The sequence below is a fragment of the Ips typographus genome, linkage group LG7 (genome assembly GCF_016097725.1).
Source record: "Ips typographus isolate SLU linkage group LG7, UJ_Ityp_2.0, whole genome shotgun sequence".
Taxonomy (NCBI): Eukaryota; Metazoa; Arthropoda; class Insecta; order Coleoptera; family Curculionidae; genus Ips; species Ips typographus.
Genome location: NC_138428.1, coordinates 5092774 through 5108694, shown reverse-complemented (window position 1 = coordinate 5108694; position 15921 = coordinate 5092774). Strand labels below are relative to the sequence as shown.

General features: G+C 40.5%; 5 protein-coding genes and 1 long non-coding RNA gene across 8 annotated transcripts; 2 read left to right on the top strand and 4 right to left on the bottom strand.

Moving 5' to 3' along the window:
- The first annotated feature begins 118 nt into the window (after positions 1–118).
- LOC145732191 (uncharacterized) lies at positions 119–4405 on the top strand. The gene is made up of 3 exons (XR_014178952.1): positions 119–1823; positions 3745–3873; positions 3927–4405. It is a non-coding gene; the product is annotated as an uncharacterized LOC145732191 (long non-coding RNA).
- LOC145732125 (venom serine carboxypeptidase-like) lies at positions 4377–6239 on the bottom strand. The gene is made up of 5 exons (XM_081984199.1): positions 5855–6239; positions 5650–5801; positions 5352–5598; positions 5160–5303; positions 4377–5103 (listed from the first exon to the last, which is right to left on the bottom strand). The coding sequence occupies exons 1-5, from the start codon at positions 6147–6149 to the stop codon at positions 4568–4570; spliced, it is 1374 nt and encodes a 457-aa protein (XP_081840325.1). The 5' UTR covers positions 6150–6239; the 3' UTR covers positions 4377–4567.
- Positions 6240–6642: 403 nt separating this feature from the next.
- On the bottom strand, positions 6643–7648 carry ppl (glycine cleavage system H protein, mitochondrial). The gene is made up of 5 exons (XM_081984288.1): positions 7311–7648; positions 7177–7256; positions 7057–7120; positions 6867–6998; positions 6643–6812 (listed from the first exon to the last, which is right to left on the bottom strand). The coding sequence occupies exons 1-5, from the start codon at positions 7405–7407 to the stop codon at positions 6712–6714; spliced, it is 474 nt and encodes a 157-aa protein (XP_081840414.1). The 5' UTR covers positions 7408–7648; the 3' UTR covers positions 6643–6711.
- A 212-nt stretch (positions 7649–7860) lies between these two features.
- LOC145732133 (uncharacterized) lies at positions 7861–10537 on the top strand. Of its 2 annotated transcripts, none has more exons than XM_081984213.1 (5): positions 7861–8137; positions 8452–8703; positions 8755–9419; positions 9473–9679; positions 9898–10537. In XM_081984213.1, exons 2-5 carry the CDS (start codon positions 8468–8470, stop codon positions 10008–10010), a joined length of 1221 nt encoding a protein of 406 aa, XP_081840339.1. In that variant the 5' UTR covers positions 7861–8137; positions 8452–8467; the 3' UTR covers positions 10011–10537. The 2 variants fall into 2 exon arrangements, with proteins under 2 accessions (XP_081840339.1, XP_081840338.1); XM_081984212.1 differs by having other exon boundaries at positions 7867–8137; positions 9467–9679.
- A 128-nt stretch (positions 10538–10665) lies between these two features.
- LOC145732109 (glycosyltransferase 25 family member) lies at positions 10666–12974 on the bottom strand. Its single transcript, XM_081984177.1, has 8 exons — positions 12654–12974; positions 12478–12599; positions 12042–12417; positions 11602–11988; positions 11424–11550; positions 11250–11374; positions 11043–11199; positions 10666–10991 (listed from the first exon to the last, which is right to left on the bottom strand). The coding sequence occupies exons 1-8, from the start codon at positions 12830–12832 to the stop codon at positions 10782–10784; spliced, it is 1683 nt and encodes a 560-aa protein (XP_081840303.1). The 5' UTR covers positions 12833–12974; the 3' UTR covers positions 10666–10781.
- Positions 12975–13107: 133 nt separating this feature from the next.
- mtDNA-helicase (mitochondrial DNA helicase) lies at positions 13108–15563 on the bottom strand. Of its 2 annotated transcripts, none has more exons than XM_081984171.1 (6): positions 15224–15563; positions 14960–15171; positions 14335–14907; positions 14130–14279; positions 13618–13994; positions 13108–13570 (listed from the first exon to the last, which is right to left on the bottom strand). In XM_081984171.1, exons 1-6 carry the CDS (start codon positions 15468–15470, stop codon positions 13279–13281), a joined length of 1851 nt encoding a protein of 616 aa, XP_081840297.1. In that variant the 5' UTR covers positions 15471–15563; the 3' UTR covers positions 13108–13278. The 2 variants fall into 2 exon arrangements, with proteins under 2 accessions (XP_081840297.1, XP_081840298.1); XM_081984172.1 differs by having other exon boundaries at positions 13422–13565.
- Between the last annotated feature and the right edge of the window lie 358 nt (positions 15564–15921).

Here is a 15921-nt window from a genome sequence, read left to right as displayed (position 1 = left end):
CCAATCAAAACGGTTGCGATGTTGCCACTGTGACAGCCGTTTCTACTACAAACAAAAATTACAGGCGCACCTGCGCAGTAAACATCCCGAAGTGTTGTAGTTAGTTGTTTCAGTTTTGCCTGCTGATTTTTTTTTTAGTTTGCCTGCATTCTTGTGTACGTGGAAGAGTATTTGATTGATTTGAGGTTTTTGGGGTGGATTGTAGGGGAGGAAGGGCGACCAATCAAGAGGGGCGATCTGTCAGTGTGCCATCAGTGTCAGAGAGTGTACAAACACCGGCACACCCTAAACAGGCATTTACGCTACGAGTGCAACAAGAAACCGGCATTTTCCTGTATTTACTGCAACTACGCGGCCCGAAGAAAGTACATTCTGTTGGAACATGTCCGGGGTAGCCACAAGGAGGAGTTTGACAACTTTTCCCAAAACATTTACAAGTTTCTGTACAGCGATGTGGACTCGGCGGCCAAAGAGTAAACAACCATTTTGTGAAATTTCTAAAGTTAGAACAGTATTAGTGTAATAACAGTGTTTGTGTTCGTTCAGTCAATGTTTGTGGCCAGTATACTTGTCCAAAAGTCAAACACTACAGTGTTTCACTAATAAAACAAGCCCAGTAATAGTGATATGATTAAAAATTAATGAACTAGACAAGAATGACGATAAGCTTTATGTCAGCCAAAGCGGATGTGACAGTCTTTCTGATGGTCATGTGACGTTGTTGTCAAAACTTGTGGCCATCTTTGTCTAACATTGTTATTATAAGTTCTGTCTGTCAAACGTACATTTGTCGACTGTGTGCTATTATAATTGTATCTATTTGTTAATGATGTTTTGTAGCTGAATGTTTGCATCGTTGTCCGCAATGCGGAAAAGGGTACCGTCACGTGGCTTCCTTAAACAAACACGTAAAATTTGAGTGCAAAGAACCGACGTTTCAGTGTCCGTTGTGTCCTCATCGGTCCAAACTGAAAGCGAACATGAAGCGCCATCTAAAGTTTATGCATTCCTCCCAAACTGACGTGCAATAATACAATTTGACTGCGTAAACTTGTAGTTTGATTTGGCAACGTTGCAAGTAAACCGTTATTGAGGTTATGTGTGTTGTAGCTATGTACGTGTGTTCCGTCTGTATGAAATCGTACCGCCATTCTACGTCACTGCACAAACACCAAAAGTACGAGTGCGGCAAGGAACCGGCTTTTCAGTGTCCTTCCTGTCCTTGCAAGTTCAAACTGAAAGGAAATATGAAAGCTCACATTAAGCGTCGACATTGAATTCGGCTAATTAGCTTTATTAATTATCAATGTGTTTGATAGTGTTTTAGAGTAAAAATATACCGTATCCTACCAAAAACGTCACTGTCACGTGAACAGACCTGTCAAAGCTGAGAACGGTCTGTCAATAAGTTTTTTTGTAGATTATAAATGGGAATTTCGGCACAATTGTAACGTGTGCGGACGCAAGTATAAACATGCGCGAAACTTGGAGAGGCACAAAAAGTTTGAATGTACCAGGGTGAAAACGTTCGGGTGTCCTTACTGCGATTACCAGGGATTTCAAAAAGTTCACGTAAACGCTCACATGGTCCGTCGTCATGGTTACGTCCAGAGCAACAATAAATTATTTCAATAAGGGGGTGTTCTTTTTTTTTGATTCACCCTTACCCCTTTGATGACGTCATGCACAGTAGGGATGTTTTACATGTTTTGTTGTTTTTCCAGGTGGTTCCATCTACTGTTCCTTGTGTGGAGCCGTTTTCAGGCACGTGGTTTCTTTGCGGTACCACGTGTTGAACAATGTGTGTACGAGACCTCGACGAGGTAAGTTGTATTTTTGGTACCACCAGTACCAAGTAAAAGATGTATTTTGGTGTCAATGTTTACAATATCTGTCTCATTTTAACTCATTCTGTATTTCGCCTAAATACAGACACCATTAGAGTGGCACCCAAAAAGGGCTTCCTAATGTATTTCGGCAGCTTTATAGTTGTAGGTAAACTTTAGAGATGGCGCTAATACAGCTCGTCATTGCAGACATAGTTGCCAACTTTTGCAATATTTTTCATAATCCGTTTTCTCTTTCTATCCCATCTGGATTGCGTAAGAAACGTCACAATGACTTTTTCAAATAAATTTGACTTAATTTACTCGCATTTTGAACACAAAAGAAAATAAGAAGTTCTGGTTTGAGGTATCGATAATAAACATTTTTATTTATTTCAACAGACGTGACTCTTTTTTAACGTCAAAAACAGAATCCTGAAAGTCACGTGACCGTTTTTTTTAAATTTTAAACTGTTACACTGAATCACGTATCTAGTTGTAAGATTAAAATGTCATTTTTAACGTCACGTGACAGTTTCTAAATTAATGGCGGATTGCACCAACGTAATTAAGGGTATCTTTTAGGGTTCACCTAGGCTAAGTTGTCATTTGTCACAGTTAAATTAAAACCTATAGTCTAGGGTGTCCTTAAATATGTTGGTGCAATCAGTCCTTAGACTAATATTTTTAAACTCGCGAGACTCTTCTTTTAACGTCAAAACAAATCCTAAAGGTCACGTGACTCTTTTAAGATTAAAAATGGAATTTATAATGTCACATGACAGTTTTAAATGTCATTTAAAGGATCACGTAATCGTTTTTCAGTTTAAACTGATATTTTTGAAAGACACATGACCCTCTTTACAGTGCAAATGACCACGTGACGATTTTCAATTATTTTAACGTCAAAACGAAATCCTGAAGGTGACGTGACTGTCTTCGATGTCAAAATATTATTTGAAGAGTCACGTGACTCCTTAAAATGTGCAAATGGTCACGTGACAATTGTCACTAATGAAATATATATTTAAAGGTCACATGATACTTTTTTAATTCCAAAACGGAATCCTGAAGGTCACGTGACTGAATTTCAATCTGACGTTACCATTTATTGCGTCACTGCCACTTCTGCTGGGATAAAGAGTAGTAGAAAAATTTAAGTTTAGAAATATTTAAGTAAATTTGTGGAAAAAAATAAATAAATAATATAAATTTGTGCCAGAGGCCTCTGGCAATTCAAAATGGCTGTCAGAGGCCTCTGGCACGTTAAAAACAATTCATAGTAAGCTTAAGAAGGTTTCAGAGGCCTCTGGCAATTCAAAATGGCTGTCAGAAGCCTCTGGCACGTTAAAAACAATTCATAGTAAGCTTAAGAAGGTTTCAGAGGCCTCTGGCAATACAAAATGGCTGTCAGAAGCCTCTGGCACGTTAAAAACAATTCATAGTAAGCTTAAGAAGGTTTCAGAGGCCTCTGGCAATACAAAATGGCTGCTAGAGGCTTCTGGCACGTTAAAAACAATTCATAGTAAGCTTAAGAAGGTTTCAGAGGCCTCTGGCAATTCAAAATGGCTGTCAGAGGCCTCTGGCACGTTAAAAACAATTCATAGTAAGCTTAAGAAGGTTTCAGAGGCCTCTGGCAATTCAAAATGGCTGTCAGAGGCCTCTCGCACGTTAAAAACAATTCATAGTAAGCTTAAGAAGGTTTCAGAGGCCTCTGGCAATACAAAATGGCTGCTAGAAGCTTCTGGCACGTTAAAACAATTCATAGTAACTTAAGAAGGTTTCAGAGGCCTCTGGCAATAGAAAATGGCTGCTAGAGGCTTCTGGCACGTTATAAGGCTCACTGAAACTACAGTTGGCACTACCAACCTAAATCACTAGGTGTGGTAGTACCTGGTAACTGAACCTAACTTTCCAGGTGAACCAAAAGAGTTAAAATGTCCGACGTGCGAGAAACAATTCAAAAGCGTCACCGCAATGGATTACCACGTGAAACGGAAGGTGTGCGAGCAGGTGAACCCCCGCAGGCGTTCCTCCAAATCGAGTGGTAAGTAGTACTGTCACTGCTACGTTGCCATTTAATGTTTCGTTAATATTTAGCGGGTCCGCCCTATTCGTGCGATTGGTGCGACACCCAATTCAATATGAAACAAACGTGTTACGTGCACATGTCGAGGAAGGCGTGCATCAAATTCCCCGACAAGTACGGCCTGAAAGTGAACAAAACGCAGGCGATTCTTGACAGTTTAGAGGTGACCATCAACGAGGAGAATAACGGGGTGACTGATGACGGCAAGGCCGAAACGTCGAGTCACTCTGACTAAGCGCAGCTCTGGTATTTTTTTAGGTTAGAGGTCACTATGTAACATCTCTCAGTATTTTTTTTTACACCCTTATTTTTTTAAATTTTAGTTAGGATAAGTTTTAACCGTCTCTCTTTCTCCCCTTGTCTCTGTTTTACTTGTAGGCTAGGTTAGACGTATTTAAACTATATATTTAGTGCCTAAACGTAGGTTGTATTTTTACTAAATGCGAACAAAGTGTAGTCTATAGGGTGCGAATAAATTTAATGTAAATTAGTGGTTATACATTTTTGAGACACCATAGATCCACCATCTATCAAGATTATAAATAAATTATTTTTAAACCGTTTAGTATTCAAACTTTGTATAAGGAAAAAGTGCTGTAAAACTGCAGTGTAGAAACAATAACGCTAAGTTATCACCACATGTAATTCACACTCATAATGATGAAAATGACTGGTTTCTAACGAATCTATACAACATATCGTACGCCCATTTGGGTTGGTCTTTGGGTACCATATGACCTGCGTCCCTGACCATCAACTCCACCAGATTGCCGCCGGTTCTCACGTAACCAGCTACGTCATTGTCCACGTACCAAACCAATCTGGAAGAAGCGTCCAATTCGCTAGCCCCGGTGTAGTTTAACGTCTTCAAATAGTCTAAAGCCATTGGGTAGCCGCAGATCACATCAACCTGACCAGTGTAGATCAGAACGCGGTAATGCTCCAGCAGTTCCTCCAACCAGGGAGCGATACTCTGGGCGATGTCTTCCTCCAAAGCGGTGGCTGCCCCTTTATCTCCAAATACTGTGTCACCAACGTGGAGGGCTATTCTGTATTCCTCGGTAGTGAGAAGTTGCGCCCAATAGCTTGTGTCGTAGTTTTTGATGTAGTTGTACAAGTTCACTTTTGAGGCACTGAGTAGCATGGAGTAGATCTCGTCCACGTGATTTTGACCCTCCACCCATTGTTCTGTGTATAACAAAGTGTGATGAGATTAAGTTCTTACATTTTGAGTTGGTATATACCAGCTTGGAAAGCTTCAATAGCCAAGTCTCTTTTTTGGTCGATGAACCCTTTAATCCTTTCGCTTACCAATCCGGCGTTGTACAAGAAAGGGCCATAGTTAATCTGGTTGATTGGGTCAGTCCAACCATCCCCAATTAAAATACCTAGAAAAAGGTATTGACCACTTAAAAAGCTTCGCATATTTGACTTACCTTGGAGATTAAGCTTGAGCTCCGCTGTTGGATTGTAATTTAAAATGGCGTGGCCAATGGCAGGCAAGTATTTGCCGGCGTACGATTCGCCACTAATAAAAAACGAGTTGTTTTGCAACTTGGGAAATAACTGGAAGAACTGCGTGAGCACGACAACCATGTCCTCCCCCACTTTGGTTTCGTTTTGAGCAAAACCATCATTAGTTGTGCTAAAACCCACGCCCACTGGTTGATCCACAAAGATTACCTAAATCACAAATTAAGCTCAACCTACTTTTGAAACTCTAATAATACTTACTGAATGATTTCTGTGCCACGAATATTCTCTTAATGAAATCGTGTCGTCTGAATTGACAATAAAAGGACCATTTTCCTCAAACAAACCGGTCAAACTGGAAGCCCCAGGCCCGCCATTAAGCCACAGTACTACCGGATCTTCATCTGGGTTATCTGAAACATTTCCCCCTAATTCTAATCTGACTTTCCTTTTGGTTTATTCATACCTGCTGAAGGGAAAAACCAAAAATAAATATTCGAATCGAACGCTTCATCCACCGTAAAGTAGGCTGAATAGCTGACCACCCCTTGAAAGGCAACGGAGTTGACAAGAGCGGCCTCCTGGGCCTCTTCAATTCGGCCTTCTTTAAGGAGAGGCGTTAAAATGAGACGCTCCCCCACGTCTGCACCTACCGGAGCATTCAAAAGAGTTTCGGTGTCTTGGTACAATTTTTTTAAGAGGTGTGCTTCACTGTGATTAATCAGGAAAAGTATTGATAGAAGTACTGAACAGTACTGCATTGTACACTCCCTGAAATTGTCGTTAAAGCTTTGAAATAAGTCAAACCCTATCAATTTCTGAAACAGTTGAAATAATTAATGTAAGAATGAATGTGTGTAGCAATTCTTTATATAAATTTTTGAGGTGTTTTATCAGTAAACGTTGATTTAAGCACTCAAATTTAGCCGCTTATCTGTCTGTATGTGAAGTGTTATACCGCATAAAGTGGGTTAAACAGTACAAAAAAACGCAGTTGTTTACGGTTTACTGATTGGTTCTGTATAGGGAAAAAAAACTGCTAAATAAATACTATTTTCTCTCAACCAATTACATAAGTATAGGTACAAGAAGTGATTGTACTTCTGTTTCAATTACAAAGAAGGCAGACAGTATTTTCAATCAAATTAGTCCCAAAAATTTCAGATAAATGCCCAAAATTCGTGTCCGAGATAAATGTTACAGGTCAAACTGTGATAACCCCCCTTTCACGTTAACTAACAATAAAACAGACAATTTGAACAATAACTTAAATAGCTTTTATTTTGCATAACATATTTAATAAACTACTTAGAGCCTAATCGTTTAGTGATCCTCTTGAGTTTTGAGGTACTCCTTGTATTTTGCTTCCTCCATAAGACCTTGCAATTCGCCAGTGTTGCTCAATTCAAGCTTGAATAACCAACCTAAAAACAATGACGTCATTCCTAGTGGAAAAACAACTCTGCTGGAGGTCTCACCCTTATCATAGCAGGATGTGTTGATTAGAGACGGTGTTTCTTCCACTTGCACGTTTTTTTCAATGATTTTACCACTAACAGGGCTGTAGATTTCACTGGCTGCCTTCACACTTTCCAGAGCACCGCATTCATCTGCTCAAGACTAATTTTAAGAATAAATGTTGTTGGGCCTTTTTGAGGCTTTTTTTACCTTTCTGTTTTACTTGCACTCCTACGTCTGGCAATTGGGCATACACCACGTCCCCTAAAGCCTCCTGTAATTTTATTTAGTTCACATTTGAAAATAATTAGATTGTTAATGAAGGGCTACCTGAGCATAGTCTGAGATTCCCACAGTGCCGATTTTGCCATCGACTAGCACCCATTCGTGTTTGTCAGTGAACAACCTGTCTAAAAAAACCAAAATAAGTGCCCTGAAAGCCTTAAAAGAGAAAGAGTTAGTACCTGCAAGTAGTCTTGGGGATGTGTGAACAAAACGGGGTTCTGTGCGAAGCACCCCTTGCAAAATGCGACTACACAATAAGCGTGGGGCTAACGCCATTCTCGATTCACTAAGAGTACACTAGAAAAAAACGTGGGGGCCTGCACTAGGCCTGTAACATTCCGATGTTATCACTCGGGCTGAGAGTCTGCGTCGCAGTCAGGCTAATTGGTCAGCGTCCAGTGACCGATCTAATAATGAGGTTTTCGCACTCGCACTAAATTTGTACTGAGAAAACGATAAGGAAAAGAAATTCTAATTTAATTGACCCGGTCAAGAATCAATGCAATTAGTGAGGTTAGAAAATTAATAATTTTGACTTTTGACAATGTCTTTGAGATTGGCAGCATCACTGCGGTGTTGCCAAAGCTATTTAGGCCACACATTTCCACACTTTGTAGTCCGCTGCACCATTACCAATTTTTTTTCCGCCTCTGTAGCTAGACTAGGCTGGACAGTGAATCTATTTTCCTAAACATTAAAGCGTAACCGATGATGAGAGAAATAAAAATAGTAATAAATGGTTGATGTGGCAACGTGGCAAGCGGTCGCAGCATCGGCCATTTTAGGTGCTTGTTGTGTTTCTCTGAAGCTTTGAGCTTCCAGAGTTTTACCGAATAGTGTTACCCCCTTGTAAACTGCCCCTAGAAGAAGTCATTTACCTGCTGCCAAAAGAGCCCTGTCACGTGGGGCTCCCACTCTGTATATGTATTCTGAGGGGGTTTAGTTGATAGGGGCGCAGCCTCCACTCTGTAACCATGCCACTGTGCAAGTCTTGAAGAACACCAGGGTGAGTTGCTAATTGCTACCGAGTGTTTTGGAGTCACTTTATTAAGGTCACTATTATCTGAAAATTTAGTTTTTGAGATTATTTCTCACATTGGGGTGGTTTTTAGTGTTGGGTGTAGGTACTAGATAATGTAATGCTCTAGCAAATGAATTAAAAAAATTGAATGCCAAAAGTAAAATCTTGTGGGACCCTACTATGTCATATTTTAACAGCAACACATTTCATTTATTCACATTTGCTCCACACTGCATGATTTCTCTTTGCTTGACTCTGATTTGACTAAAAAAAAAACTACTACAACTATCGTAATAAAGGGCTTAAAGTGGCATTATGGACCTGGCTGAAACTATGAAGAATGTCCTAGCCAAGGGGTTGCAGCAGGCTTCTGTGACTGATTTACCAGGAGGAGGGATGGGTTTTCCTGGCGCTGGTTATGTCACTGAAAAGCTCTACATGCTCCTGCAACTCTACCTGCAGAACAAAGGCTGGAACCCTTCTGTGGAGCTGTTGCAATGTTTCACAGAACTTAAAGAGTCCTCAATGTTGCCGAGCGCCACCTATTTACAGTAAGTTGTACTTTTGTGTGCTTGTAAGGTATTTAAGGGTTGTTAACATAGAATGATGGCGTCACGGGTCACTTTGGACTCTCAAGGACGTTTGATATTGAGGGAAAATGGTAAAATAATTCTTCCGTTCGAGCATTTCGCCAACGCCGTAATGTTGAAACACATGAACGGCCCGCACGGTCTTCACCTGGGGGTGGAAGCTACTGTAAGGGCAGTCATGGAAAGTTACACCATTGGTAGGGAAAACTTTGGCATGGAGAAGGAATTTATAATTGAAGTGGTGCAAAACTGCCCAAATCCGGCTTGCCGCTACTACAAAAACCAGATGGAGCTCACACAGAAGACGCTACAGCACCTCGCCCCTAGTTATTTAGGCGAGCGCAGCACTTCAGGGGGGCGCCTAGGTTCCGCAGTAGATTTGAGCGACACGAAAAGTCAATTAATGGAACGCCCCAAATCGGTGGCGCCCTCTCAGCAGGAAATCACAGCCGCTTTGCTACAACAACAGAGTCGGGTAATCGCCCAACAGAATCTTGATAAAATCAACGCCAATTTGGAGAAACAACGTCAGCAACTCCATCTACAACAACAAATGGACTTGGCCGCGAAACGGGAGCAACAGAAGCAGCAAGAGGCGCAGAAACAACACTTTGAGCTGCCCCTAATGGATCACAAGTTGACCGACTTTCTGCGAGCCAATATCGAGAATCTTGAAGGTTGTTTGAGAAATTGTCCAAAAGGTTTGGTAATAAAACGTGTTTAGGCCTAGGAGCTTCCAATAAAGACCTTCTGGCGCTTCATAACGGGGCTTGGACTGCTCCCGGCCCTAGCGAAGATAAACGGCTGTCTGAGGGTGGACAGGACAAGATTGTGAGGGCTTTTGGGGAGGTGATGAAGAATATGCAACGTATGAAGACTTATGTGAGGCCTGCTATGTGCAAACCTTACGGGAAGCAATCGGAGGCTTTACAAAAGAGTAAGAATCGGTTTTTTCGAAAGAATCGTTTTATTTGTTATTTTATTATTGTTACACATGATGAGTCTCCGATTGGTTGAGTCCTTGAGAGCCCTACTTTGAGGCTTTCGGACCGTGAATCTAGCGATTTAACTTTGATCTTATCTGATTCTTTTAAACTCTCCCCATTAATCAGTGCTCCAAATTTGTTTTGTTTGTAAATGGAAGCTTTGTTGCAGCCCTAATGGACACAATCCAGCTAATCCAATCACTGCGCAGCTTTCTGCCCCCACCCCACATCCAGGTAAGTTCCTGGAAGAACGAGGACAAGCACCGTTACGACGATAACTAATAAGGGCAATTGGATGTTGCCAAATGTTTTTGGTAAGGCAACTATATAGCTAATTTAAGGCTTTTTTCTTCAGTATTTTTTTTGGATTTGTTGTGACCGGGGAAGTATTAATTTTCTGTCTTTATGTGATACATATACTTGTTTTTAGTACTTATTTCAAGGGGGCTCAGTCTTCTTAAGCTCTGAGTGTTTTATATTTAAGGGTAACTTGTAGCAATACCGTTTCTAATTAACGGCTCTCTATTATGTGTAAGAGTTTTTATTTAATCTCAAAAATCTAGTCAAAATGTTGATCAAAATTGGAAGAAATTGAAATTTTTGCTGTGATATTTAGAAGTTCTGATTTGTTTTTATTTATTTTTTTTTTTTGAGGGAATGTGGCCTAATTTAAAGCTTTTCTTGCCAATTAATGATACTCCCAAAGGGAGTTTTATAAATAAGCTTTACTTTTGAATGTACTCTTTACTTGATATGGTGGTAAATCTTTTTTGTGCAATCTTATTATAATAAAAAAAACTTGAATTGGTTGCCTTTATTCTAAAATATAACCACCAAAATTCCAATAACCAAAGTAGTAGGCTATTTTATAAAAAAAAACTCCCAAATTCCACATTTTAAAATCTGTTACGTAAAATTGAAATAAAACAACGTTAAATGCTTGAAAAAGAGTAAGTTTAGTTTAGTCAGTGAGTCTTAACTTAATAAGGCACAAATATGGCAAATTAGTATCAAAATATGGCACAATAAACATCACACATCTTTGGTTTGCGCTCACAGATCTTCTTTTACTATAATAGTCTCTGGTATCACCAAAGAGTCTTCAGTGTCACTCACATAGCCCTTCTCTCCTGTATAATGAGTGGGGTAGACAAGTAAAGGGGCTGCAGATAAGGCAATAAGGTCCCGTTTGGGGTAGTATCCCTTCCAGTTGTCTCTAGGGTGTTTATCAAACAGTATGGGCAAGTACTCGTCAACTGGTACCTACGCAACTTTGTACATTTTGTCTGGTTTGAGGGTAGGTAACTAACTTACTAGTTTGGTGAGAGGTTGAGCATCCAGTAGCTTGTTGGCACCGGATAAACTGAGCGCATAGCCCAACGTCCAGTAAGAGTAGCCAGCCTCCACTAAATATTGAGCACCTTTCAGGTAGGGCTCGTCGTTTTCTTGTAAACGCTTGCGCCCAAAATAGCTACAAATTTGGTTTTTGATGCTAATAGTTTTTTAAGGGTTGTAACTTACACTAAATCCCAAGTGTCCAGTTGTAACACCTCGGACATTACGGTTTCAACTCGGTACCGAAAGTAGGTTTCGAATCTTATGTCGTCTTCCAGGACAAGTACCTTTTTGTACCGGTTTTCTAGTGTCTGAGTTACTAAAAATTTTCAATTTGTCTGGAAGTGTCTGTCTACTCACCTTCTTCCAGATTTTGTAGTGGCTTAGAAAACACCCAATTTCCCCCAACTTCATTGGTCTTTTATGATAGGGATCCTTGAAGTCTGGCATAAACTTTAGCTCTTGCAACACTGTATCATTCAACTGCCTGTCCAGTCCCCCCTTTAGAGCTTTAACAACATTAACCTCTAATACTTACTGTCCGTCAATTGCCTCAACAGTTTCCACCTCCAACCCTAACTCCTCAAAACACTGCAACATCCTCCTCAGCCTATCTGGTCTCCTTTTAAGGTTAATCATGAAAATTTTGTCAAATCCCATGGTGTCTTTTTGAGGTTTAGTGATGTACTGTTGTAAGTTGTTGTTAACTTTGAGTGATTCTCCCAGTTCATTGAGGACTTCCAGTTTGACATTTAGCAGATGTTCCAGGTCGTGGCTGAGCTGCTCACCTTGCTCCAAGGGCACAGTTATATAGCCAAAAACCTCCTCATTGCAAATGTGTAATGGTATGTTGTTCAGTTTGGCTGACAGAGCAAACACAATAATATCATCCAGAGGACCTGGGTAGGCTTGCAGTTTCTCAGGTCTGCAAATTCTGAATTGAAACCAACTTCAAACTAAAAAGTGTTTTAGGTGAACCTGTAGGTTAGTGAGTCTGATTGGGCCAATCTCAAGTCCACTAAAACGCAACTATGCACCATGGGAACGTCAAAACAACTGACGTTCTGCCTGCTCAGAATCGGTTTGTACCCGTCGGTTCTGAGGTAGTAGTACTCTTCGGACATTCCGTGCCAGAAATTTGAGTACAACCCCTCAGAAAGTAGCATAGGAGCGACTATCGGCAAGTTTTTGCTAATTAAATAGAGTAAAGTGTCTGGATTGGTTAGGAACACGTCCGCGTCCAGGGACCAGTAGTAGTCAGCCCATTTTTGTCTGGCATAATCCAAAGAAGAGTCTCTTAGTTGCATGACATGTTTGAAACGGTTTGGAGACCATTCTGAGGATCCTTGTTCATCTAAATTCAGTTAAATTTTACTACTTCTAGAGAACTATTATGAATCATCCTTTTTGGTACCTGAAAATCCTTGAATTCCATCATGAAACTCGGTAAAAATTGAATGGTACTGGTCTTTAACTGACTCAATCCAGGTTTTTAAGATTTGAATGCTCTGGTCCAGATTATGGTCACTGCGGATCCTGCAAAGCTTTTTTAGTGTACTTGTGGCTTTCAAAAGGTCTTGTGAAACTTACCACAATGATATGCGGTTTTTAGGGTAGTTTAAAGCCTCGAAATGGCTGAGGAAGTAAGGTAAGGTGTGCTGTTTATTCCTAACTAGAATTGAGGCCAAAACCGTAGGCGGTTTATAAGCGAAGCACAACACCTCGGATGTAAACGTAAGAAATAATGTGAAAAAAACCGCGTGGGCCATTGCTTTTCCTCTTCACAATGGTTTAATTGACGATTTAGGGCATTTTTCAAGGGTTTTTTTAAACCAAAAGTTAAAGGGTTTGTTTACGTGTGTATCTTAACCTTAAAGCTGGTTTCTTTGGGTCTTCTTTTTTTAACTGAACTGTCAATCTTCGATTACAAACGCGTTATGATCCAAAAGTCACGTGACCTTCGTGTAATTTTGCAACCTTCGTACCATGTGATTTTTGGATCCGAAATCATATCCATACAGCAGTTAAACAAAAAACAAACCAATACCCAATACCATTTTTTAACTATAAAAAAATATATTTTATAAAGATATAATAATAAAAAAAATGGCACAAATTCAGTAACACATTTGCACTTGAACAAAACAGTAAAAACTGTTCTTTTTAAAAAAATAATCAATCAATACTCATTAGTAGCATTTGAGTAAATACAAAGTTAATTACTATTCTTATTATCATTATTATTATTGATCACAGTAGTTTGGTTTTTGTCCTGATTAGTTTCTTTGGATTTCTTTTGAGAGTAACTGAGTGCGTTTTTATTGAAATCCAACGCCATCATTCCTAAGTCACCCCCGTAACGATTTTTGGCTACCTGCAAATATTTTTTCCCCCGTACAGAAGTCAGTCTTTTGTCCTGGATTAGTAGCACGTTGTCGGCCTCTTGCGAGGCTTTGGCCCCTCCGAATATTGAGCTCACGCTCAAATCCTCGTTATCCCTCTCTTTCCTGTTGTTAAGTTGTCAAAATTTTTTTATAAGGTTATGTAGTTTTACCTGGGATGTATAATGAGCGTCACGTGGCAATTTCGTTTGGACGCGAACGTTCTAAAAGCGGCAATGATGGCGTCCTGTTTCCAGAACCGGTCCATGTGACGGTGCTCATCGGTCGTGCCCATCATGAACTGGACGTTGTCGATGATCACGTGACCGATGTCGTGGACGTAGGACGCGTGCTCAACCGCGTCCATCACCACTTTGAGACTCTGCTGGCCGTGAAACGTCATAAAGTAGATGGGGAACTTCTCGAAAGCGTTGGCGGCTTTCTCGAACTTGTCCAGGTTTTCTTCCAAGGAAAACCCCGCCATTTGTTGGAGCATCGTTTTTGCCAGTCGCACATTTCTGATCTCGAAACTGCCCCACAAAGTGTTCACCTGTACTTGGTCAGGATATTTCGTTCAGTTGAGCAACCACCATTTACCAACAAACTGGCATTTGAGATTTTAATGACAACTTGATGGCGTCGCTAGAGTCCGCCATTTTGTTCATAACCAAAAAAACTGACTTACCCCTTGCATGGCTAAATCCAGGGAATATTCGCTCATAAAGGTGGTTTTGCCGCTACCAGTGGGTCCAGTTAAAACAGTCAACTCTCCCCTCCTATGTCCTAACAGTATCTTGTTTAACGTAGGAAATCTTTTCCATTTAACACCTTGCACCTGTCACAGAACAGTTTTAATTCCTATACAGAAACCTGTTTTATTGGCATCAAACCTTATCAACGTTAAGCAGATCCGACCAAACTTCGCTCCTTAAACTACTAAAAGTGGTAATACTTTGATGCCAAACAACATGAGCGCCATTTATCACAGCTTTAAAGTCCTGCTCAGGCTGTAGGTGTGGCAAAGGCTCATTAGGGCGCACCACTGCACACCGTTTCTCTCCTAGTTTTTTGCAAAAGTGTTTAGTAGAGTCCCAAGCTTTATTATCACTACCTAACCACAGTACGAGTTTCTTGAACCTCTCTAAACTGGGAAGAACATACTGAGACAGGGTCTTTACCCCATCAGGAAGGCACACTAGGTTGAAGGGAGGATTGGAGTCTAACAGGACTAGAAAATCGGCTATAGTGGGAACTAGGACGGTGGTTATTCGCGTTCTAGGCGAGCGCCCCGTTAACAGTCCCCCACATTGAATAGTTGGTATGAGATTCTCTTGTTTTGTGTTGCAATGCAGGGATCTGTACCCTACTAGATTGTTGTCCACATTCTCTAGAGGGAAGTACAGTTGTGTGCTTTGTTTGTTGGTGCGGATGTCCAGGCCTTCAAGGCTGCTAAGCTTGACTATCTATAGTTAGTTAGGTTAGGTTTGCTGTTGAGACACAGGAAAAGGGTCTTACAGGTAATTTAAATTTCTCCAATATGCTGCGCACTTCTTCCTCAGTCAGCAAACGTAACTCACGTGTACTCTGTTTAATTTCATCCACATCCCGCATGAGGCTGCTAGATTGATCTTTGAACAGCTCACCTTGTTTGGTCTTTGACAAACTTAGACATCCAGTAAGTTGGTCCCACTCGCCAGTCTGCTTGCAGTAGCTGCACATGTACATCCCTACATACTTCACTAATTAAAATCCAAACCCTATTAAGCTGGCAGCACTTACCAGTAGTTTTGTTGATGTACAGCCTTGCTTTAGTGTTAGACTTACTTTGTTTACACATCAAACACTTGACCGCAAAGCAGGTGAAACCCTCTTCCACGCTGAACCCGTTCATAGTCAAGGTTTTTTTTATGGAGGCCGCTGTGACGCCAGGTACCTTCCCCAAGGCAATATCATTGTACTGGCGGCCGTACAGTTTGATTTTGGGCTGTTTTAACACAATTCTGTACACGATTTTCAAGAGATTCATAATGGGGACACTGGTGAAACGACATTTAAGTTTAACGGCCCCAAAACCGGCAAGAAAACGGTACCCCAATGTGTGTTTGTAACCTAACCTAAGAAAAATGCGGTAATAAAATGTAAATAGAAGCGAACATAGCCGTGGTTGTCAGTTGTCATTTTCTTTGATTAGTGCTTTGGTGCGGCGTTGCCAGGATGTTATTGAGTTGCGCATTATTTTTTTTGGTTTGTAACAGTAATTAATTAATTATCATGTACCACAATGAATGTCACAGTCTAGTCTAGTCATAGTTTGCTAGTTAATACTGTTAAAAGCTAGTATTAGCACTGAACAGTTCTGCTGTTGGGGTTCTGTCAAAACATCTGAAGCAGCCATTTTGAAAATCACTGTTGTCATATAGTTGTAATGTCATTAGGGCATAAGTCAAATTTAAATTTTTAAATTGTTGAGTGCAAAC